The following is a 12299-nucleotide window of genomic DNA, read 5'->3' as shown; positions in this document are numbered from 1 at the left end:
CTTAATCCACTATAAACCATCTCCCCAGATCCCTAAAATCCAGTCTTCTAAATAATCTATGGACCAAAGAACATGTCCAAACCGAATCTAGAAAGTATATTAAACTAAATAAAACAGTGAGAGCACATAATGTTTCTCTGCTTGAGCTTCAGCCAAGTCAGTTCCCAGGAGAATGTTACATTGTTGCACATCTGTATCACAAAATGAAGGAGAATGTCAAATAAACACCTTGGCTTTCACTTTAAGGAAGTAGAGGAGGAAGAAAAGCAGATTAAAGACAGAGAAAGGGCTGGTGAAAAATATGTCAAAGGAAGATGGCTCAGTTGGTAAAGAACCTGAGTTACAGTCCCAGCACCCATGTGACCCAGTCACCCGTTTGAGCATTGTGATGTACTTTTGTAATCCCCACTCTGGGAAAACAGAGACAGGCAGAATCCTGGAAATTGCTGACCAGCACCCATCCTAGTTGGTAAGCTTCAGGTCTGACCCTCCTGCTTAGGTAAAGTGCTTGCTATGTAAGTGTCAAGACCGGCGACCGACTGTATTCCCAATACCCAGGAAAATGGCAGGTGAGTGTAGAGGCCTGTGTGTATGTAGTCCCAACCCTTGGGAGGCAGAGAAAGGGAGACCAGGAACATGATGGCTAGCTAGACTCTTGGGTCAAGTGGGACCTTGCTTCAATATATAAACTAGAGAGAAAACAATGAAGACATCTTGATCAACCTCTTGCTTCTATGTGCACCTACCTGCACACACACACACACACACACACACACATGCCAAATCAAAAAACAAGGCTGACAGCTCCTGAGCACTGATATCCCGAGTTGATCTTAGGCCCTCTACACAGGCATGTACACATATACACAGGCACTCCCACATATATGTCCCCATACAAACATGCATGCACACATAAAAGGAAATACTGCAAGACCTCAGAGAAACTAGAGACTTTGCAAAAATCAACAAAGTGGGGGAACTCTTGCCTGACTAAAGGAACTAAAGAAAACAGGAACTATCAAGAGTAACTAACCACATGATGGAGCTAGCCATCATGTTCCTGGTCTCCCTTTCTCTTCCTCCCAAGGCTTGGGACTACATACACACAAGCCTCTATACTCACCTGCCATTTTCCTGGGTGTTGGGAATACAGACTCCAGTCTTGACAAGAACTATCAAGGGAACTAAGCACCTTAACACAGGAGCTACCATGAAGGGTGAACATGGGGAGAGAATATAGAAATGGCAGGTAGGAGCCGGGCGTGGTGGCGCACGCCTTTAATCCCAGCACTCGGGAGGCAGAGGCAGGCGGATTTCTGAGTTCGAGGACATCCTGGTCTACAAAGTGAGTTCCAGGACAGCCAGAGCTATACAGAGAAATCCTGTCTCGGAAAAAAAAAAAAAAAGAAATGGCAGGTAGGAATGAGCACAGTGGCATCCATAAGGCTGTCCAGATTTTCTTTAACAGTGAACAGTATAAGAGTGTGTCAATATGGGAGTGCCTCTCTCAACTTAGATGAGATGGAGAGATTCCTAAAGAGATATACACATCAAGGCTTACCTGGGAAGAAGCAAAACAACCCTATGGCTATGGAGTTATTTGAATCTTAGGTCAAAGATATCCTCACTGGGAATTTCTGCCACCATTTTTAGAAGAAACAAAGCTCTTCAAGAAACCCAGAGGGAGATGAAACAGGCATAAGCTTGTCCATGAGGCTGACATTGTTCAAAGAGGGGGGGGAAGCCACCACAGGGGAGAGTCTTCATGAACAGGGACGCAAATATCCTTGAGATTGTTTGCAACCTACATTGAGGGGAAAGGCAAGAATGAGCACTCCTCATGCCCATCAAGACGACCAGGGACTCTAACCAGTAAAACCCAACAACAAGAAGAAAGCAAGGTGAGAAAAGAAGGGTCAAGACTGTCTTTTTAGTAGAAAACATGATTCTGTACCTAAGAAATCCAGAACCAATGAAAAAGCTAACAGGACTCATAAGAAACTCTGATAAAACTCAAATACACGGAGTCAAGATGTCAATCAAATGCATTTTTGTATGCTAACAATAAACAGTCAAAAAATTATAAGGATCATTTATATTAGTCCAAAACTATTGTATATGGCAGAGGTCAACCATTTTATCCATGGCAAGCCACAAAACATTGTTGGATGAAATGATCCAAACTAGACAAATGGTGTTTTGAACACTGGGTACATGGTTCAAAGGCCCAGCACTGTAGAGAGCCTCCTTTTTCCAAGATACTCATATGAGAGCTAGATGTAGTGGCTCAGGCCTATAGTGCTACTTACTCTGAAGGCTGAGGCTGAAAACCATGTGACCCTGTGACTTGGGGCCAGCATGGGCAACAAAGTAATATTCTGATGCTTAAAAAAGTCAGCACGGGCAACATAGTAATATTCTGATGTTAAAAAAGAAAGTCCTATTTAAAGAATGGAAAGACAACTAGAGGATGTTAGAATGTATTTTCTTTTTTTTTTTAATTATTTATTTATTTTATGTACAGCATATAAATACACTGTAGCTGTCCTCAGACATGCCAGAAGAGGCCATCAGATCTCATTACAGATGGTTGTGAGCCACCATGTGGTTGCTGGGAATCGAACTCTTGACCTCTGGAAGAGCAGTCAATGCTCTTCATCACTGAGCCATCTCTCCAGCCCCCAGAATGTATTTTCAAGTCATAGACACTATAACAAATGAAATCAGAATGCACAAACCTCATAGGCTGCCTGCCTGTAGCCCTAGCACATAGTAAGCTACAATAAATGAATGATTGAGTTGCAGGCCACTCTGAGTTGTACAGCCAGTTTCTGTCTTGGAAACAAACAATCTCAACAGACTCACTACAAAATTGTAATGAGGAAGATCTCTGGACAGAGAGCTCACTAGGTGAGTTACAGATGGCAAATGAGCACATGTAAAGATGCTCTCCCATTGCAAATCCTATTAGTCAGGGACCACAACATGAATGCTAGTCCAGGTACTAAGTGTTGGCAAGGACATAGAAGTAAATAGAAGTATAAAACAAAGCCTAGCTGCAGCAGAATTCTACAGTCACCAGAGAAAAACCCATAGAAACAAAGGCAAAGTAAACATATCTCAGATAACCACAATGTAGAAAAGTACAAACAAACAGCTCTACAATTCAGAATGTTTAGTAGAATTTGCTCAGGACAAAGGAAAGCAACACAAGAAGACGATTAAGATATGCACAGGGCAATGAATGAGTTTAAAAGGCGACCACTGGCATAAGTACAAAAGTCTCTTTATTATCTTGAAAAGATAATTGACTGTTAAAAGCAAAAATAATAATAGAGGTTTAGCATATATAAAGTTAAAATACACAAGAGCAGTGGTGGGAAGGGAAGGAAAGAAACGGAAGTGGATGCTAGGGAGTCTCACATATAAAGTGACATCATACTGCTTGAAATGCCATCAGAGAATGCATATGAAGCCCTAAAACAGATACTAAAATGTTAATGAAGAGGTAAAGCTGACGAGCCAATGGTAAGAGATAAGGGAAAACCTGCTGAATTGGTCCAGAAGAGAAAAAGTACAAAGCATGGCCAGAGAAGATAATCAGAAAGCTAACAACAGAACTGAAGATCTAACCCTAAGTCTGCTGGCATCTCAGATGCAGAGGATATAAATGCTGCTGGTTTGGGTTGGTTTGATGTGGTTTGATGTGGTTTGGTGTGGTGTGGTATGGTGTGGTTTGGTTTGGATGAGGGGTAATTTTAAAAAAAAACAAGAATCTTGCAGTGTACATTAGGCTGGCTTTGAAAACCACAGAGCTCCTCCTGTCTCAACTTCTTGAGTGCCAGAATTTTTGATTGAACCACCAATCCCATTTATCTAAATAATGATGCCAAAAGGACTGGATTTTGAGGTTGGTTGAAAAGAAAAATATGTTAACAAGAGGGGGAAGCATGACCATCAGACTCCATCATGATAAAGAGATTGATTAGTGGAGAAGCAATCCCTTTGAGTATGTTTGCACCTAATGACAATGCTGCAAAATACAGAAAACAAGAGCTAAAAGCATTCAGAAGTAAAATAGAAAAGTGCTCAAATAAGCTTTGCCTCCATAATTAACAGAACAAGTAATACAAGTGTAGGAAGAGGTAGAGCCTGCACAAGACCATGCACGATGTAACCCACCAGCATTCACAGAACACTCCACCCCAAATGCATAATTACAGGCCACAAATCTAATGTGTTCACAGAGCCTATGTGTTGCGACCACAAAGGAGTTATTAAAATTAATGACAGGAATGTGCCTGGCACCTTCCCAAATATGTGGACATTAATATCCAGCTAATGAAACAACACATGGGTCAAAGAGACCACCAGGGACAATAGAAAGTAAATTAAAAACTGAAGGAAAGTGGGAAACTGGCAGGCTAGCATGTGTGGGATGCAGACAAAGCCGTGCTTATAAGAAAATGGACAGTATTAAATAAGAAAGGTCTGAACCAGCAATCTGCACTCCCACCTCTCAAAGGCAGTGAAAGACTATCACATTAAATGTGAAGGAGAGGGAAAGAAATAATTCCGGCCACTACAGCTATAAAAGGGTTTGCAGTTTCCACTCTGCCACTCCTGTGATCTGTGAGCAGGAATGTCTTCCTTTTGACAGTTATTTTCTGGCCTCTGTGTCTCACCAAAACCTGCTCTAAACAAATCATTTCCTTCCTCCAAACATGCCTCATCGGCCCAAGGATACACTGTGGGTTTCCACCAGGTCACATTTCCGATGGGGCTTCCTCAAAGGTAGAACAGGGCAGGTGGTACAGACAAGTCCTCTCCTGGGAGTGGGACACTGACTCTGCCTAGCCTATTCATTTTGCTTAGATTGCAGGGCTGGGATATGGTTCCTCCCTAATCCATTTGGGGACTCATACTGTACTGTGAACCTCCTGGGGCTCTGAACAATTGATTACAAACTGGATGAAAAAACAGCTGCATCCTCTCACATCTCAGAAAGATAAACGTCCAAGATCAAGGTAGAGGCACCTCTCCCTGATGTCTCTAAGGAAGGGTCCTCCCAGCTCTCTCTCCAGCTTCAGGTGGCTGAACATCCTCAATCAGGAAAACTTGGTCTTACATGGCATCCCCCCATTCTGCCTTTGTCTCCTCATTCAAATCTCCCATTCATAAAGACATCACTAATACTGGATGGGTCCTGACAAATCTATTAGAGTCATCATGATCATCTGCAAAAGATTTTCTTTCCATAAAATATGTGGACTTGGGTCAACACAGCTACACAAGATGTTCACAGCTTTCTTTTTTTTTTTTTGGTTTTTCGAGACAGGGTTTCTCTGTGTAGCCCTGGCTGTCCTGGAACTCACTTTGTAGACCAGGCTGGCCTCGAACTCAGAAATCTGCCTGCCTCTGCCTCCCGAGTGCTGGGATTAAAGGTGTGTGCCACCACGCCCGGCTCACAGCTTTCTAAGACCCAGCTTTGAGGCTACAGAAATCCTGGCCCAGGATACCCTCAGGCTTCTTTGCTTGTAGACTTCAGGTGGCACCTGGTCTGCCTGTCTTCCTTCCTCTAAAGGTCTGTTTGTAAGCCTGATAGGCCTTTGTGCCCTGGGGTTTTCTTGACAGGGAGCTGAAGATCCTTGGATGCTACACTCTTGTGTCTGAGACTTGAACAAATGGGAATTAAAATCTAGAATCAGAGGAATCTAGGCCACAGGACAACATATCAGAACATTAAGATTGGGTGTGATGGCGCATGCCTTTAATCCCAGCACTGGGGAGGCAGAGGCAGGCAGATTTCTGAGTTCAAGGACAGTCTGGTCTACAAAGTGAGCTCCAGGACAGCCAGGGCTAAACAGAGAAACCCTGTCTTGAAAAACCAAAAAAAAAAAAAAAAAAAAAAAAAAACAAAACAAAAAAAACAAAACAAAAAACCAAAAACCCATTAAGGTTGCTCATAGTCCTTAAGGATCTCCACAGCCTTCTTAGCCCAGAGGATAGGCTATGTGTACTGTCGCTGCTTCATGGCTCATTTTACAGAGGGGACAGGGAATATCAAGATAACATCACATGTCCAATACAAGATGAAGCTTTGAAGTGACAAGATCTGTGCGAGCATTTTCATTCTAGCCAACTTCTCAAAACAGAGTATGCTCACATTTCTGTCAGGAGTTCTCAGAGGCTCTGGTCACTCTATGTACAGGCTTCTGTGAGAGGATGTGGTGGAGACTCTGAGAGCTCTGGTGTCCACAGGAAGTTTGGACTTTGGGGAGGTTAGGCAGGAAGCCAAGGGTATCTGGAATTAGGCAGAATTTAGCTCCTTTCTTCTGTCTGGTTACTGAGGCTAGACCCTCTGTCTCCCAGTACCTACTTGTTGAGGGTTCTATGAGCTATACAAATAAAAGCACCTGGTGTTGCTACAAAAGGCATTTTAGTTTTTCAAATGTATACATTTTGATCAGAAAGCTACTTTGTATCCTATTTTAAAACAGGATACAAAGTACAAAAGGCACCCAGTGAGTCAAACGTATACATTTTAGCAGAAAGGCTATTTAGAGTCCTAGTTAATGGTGTGATACAAATTAGGGTCCCCTAACCTATCTTCTCCCTCGATGGCGACTGATGGATTTCAGTGGTTAGGGGAAGGAAGCTGCCTGTGAGGACAGCGTTGCGCTGAGAAGTTGGCCTGCACAGTTCAGAGTCCTGAGACTCAAATTTTAAGGTCTCCCTACACATGCAAATTCGCAGGATTCCCCGAAGTCCAAGAGCCTTAAGACGCGCAGGCGCATTCATAGCCCAGAGCGGTCTGGGCGGAGCACCCCGTTGGCCCCACCCACGTCACGCCGCCCCTCCCGCGCCTGCGCCTCCGGGCGGCCGCGCATCCTAGGCCCTCTCCCGCGCGCTCTGCTAGCTCTGCAGCTCTCCGCTCCTCTGTGCTTGGCTCCGTTCAGCTGAGCTCGGTCGGCTGAGCTCCATCTGCTCTACTCCTTGCTCAGGCGCGGGCCGCCATGAGGCTGCGGGGCCGCGGGCCGCGGGCCGCCCCCTCCTCCAGCTCTGGGGCAGGCGACGCGCGGCGCCTAGCGCCCCCGGGGCGGAACCCCTTCGTGCACGAGCTGCGACTGAGCGCCCTGCAGAAGGCCCAGGTGGGTTCTCCGCAGCGCTGCTGTACTCTATCCAGGATGCGCTCGGGATGCGGTGGGGAGGGGCTGGGCGCCGCCCGGTCCTCCGTGAGCCGCACCCCTCCCCTGCAGCACTCTTCCAACCCGCGCCAGGGTCCCGCTTCCCGCCGCCTGCGTGCACGCCGACTTACACCCTCTTTGGTTTCGGTACTGGACCCTGCACTCCATCCCTTGGGCCCTGCACCCTCATCCCAGGCCTGGCGCGGGTTCCCGCCAGCAGGAGGCCTGGAGGTGGGCGGGGGTGGGGGGTGTCCTCGCATCAGGCAGCCCCTTTCCAGCGTCTCCGCACAGCTAGGAGGCCTACTGTGTGTCTCCGTGGCCTAGTGTCGGAACCAGAATTGTCATCTGGAGCACCGGACGCGCGGGGCCCCTGGCATAACCCAGTAGGATGATTTCCACATCCATGTTTGCAGATTGTTTCCTGTGTCTAGTACACTGTGTCGGTTGTTAGTGATGTTCCTTTGGGCTGGCTGTGCCCGGTATCAACTTTATACAACATAGTTCCCACGTGAGAGGAAACCTGTGCGCTGCGGCTGGCTAGTAGTGAGCGGGGACCTGGATCTAGACACCGTTGCCATCTGTTCTTGTGGCTCTCACCGTGAGACCCGGCACGTGGGACCTTTTTTTTTTTTTACTCTGGGGCCAGGTCTGTGTTGCTGTGGTCACTTCTGGGACCCTTCTTTGAGTAATGAGCAGAGCTCACAATTTCCGACTTCTGTGGTTTACAGGCAGAGTAGTATTTCCAACTGTAAGGGACCAGCTCTAGGAGGAGATGGTGTTTTTAAATGTGTAACCTATCAGACATAATATTAAGGTAAACTCTGTTGAAATTATTACTTTCCCAAGCACCGGTTTCTGCTCAAAGCATCCAGTGGGGTTAGTTATCACCCGTAGGAACGGATGGTCAGCAGAATTGAACACAGTGTAAAGTAAAGGTTGCCTCATATTGGCCCCCAGGTCTTGTCCTCTTTCCTGATTGTGTCTGGAGCCCGTGGGGCTTTTCCTGAAGCCTTTGCTGCTGTCAGGTTGGTCCTCACTGCCTGGGGCTGTGCCCAGCAGGAGGGCTTAGGGTGCAGTCATATTTGAACTTTGTTACTCTCAGTTTCAGTCCACAACCCCCTACCCTACAACTCTATCCCTCGTCACTTGTGGGTCTTCCTTCCTCCCGGATCTGCTGCCTGCCTGTGTGGATTTGGGACCCCTCCCAAGCCAGGTCCCTCCTGGTTCATCATACCCCATCCCACCCTAATCACCGTAAACAACCCATTCCTAGTTATTCTTTCCAGTCCTGACCTTGTTAGTCTGCCTCTACCCTATCTTGGTAGGTTCCTACCCCCATCTTAATCTCCTGGTTTACCTCACACTGTTTCCACCCCCCTACTTTATGTTCCTGTCCCTTCCTGCTCTGTATGCACTGCCTCAACTTAGTCTGGATGAAGTATCTTTCTTCCAGAAACCTAGCTCCACATTCTTTATGCATTCATGCTTGTCACAATCTTAACACAGTTGGTCTGATTCTAGGGCTGGGTCTTTGTTGCTCAAAAGCATGTGTCCATAAGGCCGTGTCCAGAACATTAGTGTGTGTAACTGCTTGGGTGTCTACAGCCTGTGGCTAAAGAACATATTTATAAATGCCCTCAGAATTCTCTGTTGTACGTTCCCCAAAACATGCTTTGCAGAGCCTTTGCTTTTTTTTTTTTGGTTGGTTAGTTTTGTTTTGTTTTGTTTTTAGGTTTTTCAAGACAGGGTTTCTCTGTGTAGCCCTGGCTGTCCTGGAACTCACTTTGTAGACCAGGCTGGCCTCGAACTCAGAAATCCGCCTGCCTCTGCCTCCCGAGTGCTGGAATTAAAGGTGTGCGCCACCACGCCCGGCCGAGCCTTTGCTTTTGTAGTTTATAGAGGATGGGTAGATGACCTGTCCTTGGGGGGGTGGGGGGGGAATCCAGCTTCCCCTTAAGGCTGAAGCACAGAAACTTCCAACTCCAAGTGGCTCTAAACTGCCCTGGGAGGAGTTACTGGATAGCTTTGGATTAAGGACACACAGGCCACCTCGGCCTCTAGCAGCCCATCTGTCACTTAACTACAGATTTAGCAAGCAGCTTAAGCATTTAGTGGACAGAAAATAACAGGCTAAGGTCTGTACACTGGGGTTGAAGTACTCGCTGCTTCCTGTTACAGCAAGGATACAGATGAAGGAAAAGCCTCAGAAGGCCTTGGGCTGTCATGTCAGCCAAAAAACTTTACAGTTTGTTATGTTTGAAGTCATCAAGTGCTTTTCTGTCACAGGGTTTTTGGGGTACTTCCCATGGGCTCTGTGGTACAAGCATTTCCTGTCCCAGCTCTGATGTGTTTCCCCAGTTTTAAAATTTACTGAGATCTGAGTTTACTTCCTGGACCGCAGAGCCACCTTCTGCTGGAGCCCTGTCCTAGGTCAGTGGCATGTTCAGAGGAGGCTGTGAACCCCCAGCACCCAGGCTCATCCCAGGTGATGGTGAGTGAGGTCAGGTGACCTCAACTAACTTCAGAGCCCTGAGTGGAATTTGCATAAAGACTGGGAGGCTCATATAGCCCGCTTTTCTTCTAGTGTCAGAAGACAATGCGTGGCATAGTGTGCTACAGCAGTGCACAGCTGGGCTGTGGCTGTGACCCGGCTCCAGGAGGAATGGTGATGCCATCCTGACAGCACACATCTTGCCACTCCTGTAGACGGCTGGTGTTTTATGTTTGGTCTCCAGGCATGTGGGCACAAGGATGGCAATGTCCTGAGGACTCCTCCTGCCTTCTGGGTACCTGGCCACTGCAGGAGACTTAGAGAGGGGTGGTCTGTATTTAAACCGTCCTGTTGCACCTCATCAAGCTGCCTGGAGGTACAGGTGTTCTACAGTCTTATGGACAACAGACATACTGGGGAAACACTGGACAGGGAGGATTTGTAGGAGGAGGAGGAGACATACTGGAGTAGCTGGCTTGGGTTGCACAGTACCTAGCCCTCCTGAGTCTCAGATGAAGGTATAAAGGACTAGGTTCTGAACTGACTGTCTCTTACAGAAGTGTGGTGTACCTTAGTGTAGATGTCTGCCTGCCTTTACAGGGAATCCTTATCTGTAGCGAGCCTGTAGTGGTCCCTCTGTGGGCTTCCCTTTCATGTTCCTTAGTGTTAGCAGCAGCAGCTGACTTTTATTCTGCTGTGGACTGTGCTCTTTACGTTTTCTGCACTGGGCTCCACACAAGGCCTAGGTAGAATAGCACTTCCCACAGCACAGATAAGAGATGACAGTGGAGAGCTTCCCCCTCATGGCCTTGGTCACAGCTCCCAGAGTTCAGCAGAGCACACATCTTGGCCTCCAGATTGCTTGATGGCAAGACCTCTCCTTTCTGTGGTTCCCTGCTGGATGCAGCTGGCGTCATGGGGGATAGTGTTCCAGAGGGAACCACTGGCTGGTGTCTTACATTGTATTCTTTTTCGGCTGTAATTCCAGCCTTTTGGTTTAAATCGAATGTCACCCTTTCCATCTACAAGTGGGCAGTGACCTGTACAAGTAGCAATGACCTGTACCTAACTTGTGAAATGGACTTAAGAGGTATGCAGGGAACCCCAGCTCAGCCATCAACCCTCTAGGTCTGTGCCAGTTCCATGCAAGCAGGTAGCGTTAGTAACTTCCATATGCTAGTGCACATGGCAACCTGAAACTCGAAGAACAGACCAGGAGCCTGAGGCTGTTTGCTGGCTGCTCCTGGATGCTGCTCTGTTCTTCCATACGTATCTCCCTGTGGCAACCTTAGTCTGTTGCCAACCCTGATGCAACTATATTTTTGTGCAACTGAATTATGTTTCTCCTTTTTTTTTCCTTTTTTCTTTTCATGTGTGTGTACATGTTTGTGTGTGTCCCCATTTCTGTCGGGGTGTGAGCATGTCGGTGCACATGCATGTGGATGGAGGCCCAAGGTTGATGTCAAGAGTCATTTTCAGTAGCCCTTCCACCTCATTTAATGAGGCATGGTCTCTTCATCACACTCAGAACTCAGCAATATGGTCATTCTGCTAGTCAACTTGCTCTGGGGACCCCATCTCTGGCTTATAGGGCTAAAGTTAAGGGTGAGCTGCTATACTTGCTAGAGAGTTTCTTGGTGTGCTGGCTGGTTTTGTGTATCAGCTTGACACAAGTTAGAGTCGTCAGAGAGAAACGAGCCTCAGTTGAGAAGATGCCTCCATGAGATCCAGCTGTAAGGTATTTTCTCAATTAGTGATCAATGTGAGAGGGCCCAATCCATTGTGAGTGGTGCCATCCCTGGGCTGGTGGTCTTGGGTTCTATAAGAAAGCAGACTGAACAAGCCATGTGAAACAAGCCAGTAAGTAGCACTCCTCCATGACCTCTGCATCAGTTCCTGCCTCCAGTTCCAGCCTGCTTGAGTTCCTGTCCTGACTTCCCCTAATGATGAACTGTGATCGGAAAGTGTAAGCCATGGAATGAACCCTTTCCTCCCCAACTTGCTTTTTGGTCCTGGCGTTTCATCGCAGCAATAGAACCCCTAACTGAGACACTTGGACTCGGGGGACCCCAGACTCTGTTTCTCACACTTGAGTGGCAAGCATTTAATCAGTGAGCCATCTCTATGCTAGCCTGTGCTTTTAAAGATCGGGAATTTTGCGCCTTAAATGGTGGCCATCTAGACCCAGCTGCAGACCCTAGGCTTGGGACCCACCTGTTGCCCTTGTCAGGCACTTGTGTCCTGTGCCGCCGCCCCCCACCCCCAGCAAAATGCCCACAAGTCCAATTATCTACTCCCATAGTGTCTGAGAAGGCTCCCCAGGCTTCCTTTCCCAGACCCATGAGGCTTGAGTGTCCAAACAAATCTTCCATCAAATCGTGTCTCTCGGAGCTGCATTCCAGCATGCCAGACCCAGGCAGCCTTCTTCTTACCTGATGGGGCTCCTCCATGTCTAGTTTCGTTGGACATAACCCAGGAAAACGTGTAACCAACCCATATGACCAGGATCGAAGTTGCTGCTCTGCACTCAGTCCTTGTGGGTCTGTTGCAGTATGTTAGAGTATCTTTACCACTCCTGAGCAGGAGTTCCTGAAGACTCTAACCTGTAGTCTAGATGTGAA

The 12299-nt window shown here is 47.2% G+C and overlaps 1 protein-coding gene across 1 annotated transcript in view; it reads left to right on the top strand.

Annotated features, from left to right (window-relative positions):
- Positions 1-6878: 6878 nt before the first annotated feature.
- The window catches only part of Lpcat1 (lysophosphatidylcholine acyltransferase 1), a 55688-nt gene continuing 50267 nt past the window's right edge, over positions 6879-12299 (top strand). Inside the window, exon 1 of the mRNA XM_029468612.2 lies at positions 6879-7151. Within this exon, the coding sequence (XP_029324472.1) occupies positions 7017-7151 (135 nt within the window). The 5' untranslated portion in view covers positions 6879-7016. The remainder of the gene's footprint in view (positions 7152-12299) is intronic.

The sequence above is a fragment of the Mus caroli genome, unplaced genomic scaffold (assembly GCF_978045245.1).
Source record: "Mus caroli unplaced genomic scaffold, Mus_caroli_1 scaffold_15, whole genome shotgun sequence".
Taxonomy (NCBI): domain Eukaryota; kingdom Metazoa; phylum Chordata; class Mammalia; order Rodentia; family Muridae; genus Mus; species Mus caroli.
The sequence above is the reverse complement of the archived record's forward strand: the minus strand, read 5'-3'. Positions and strand labels throughout refer to the sequence as shown.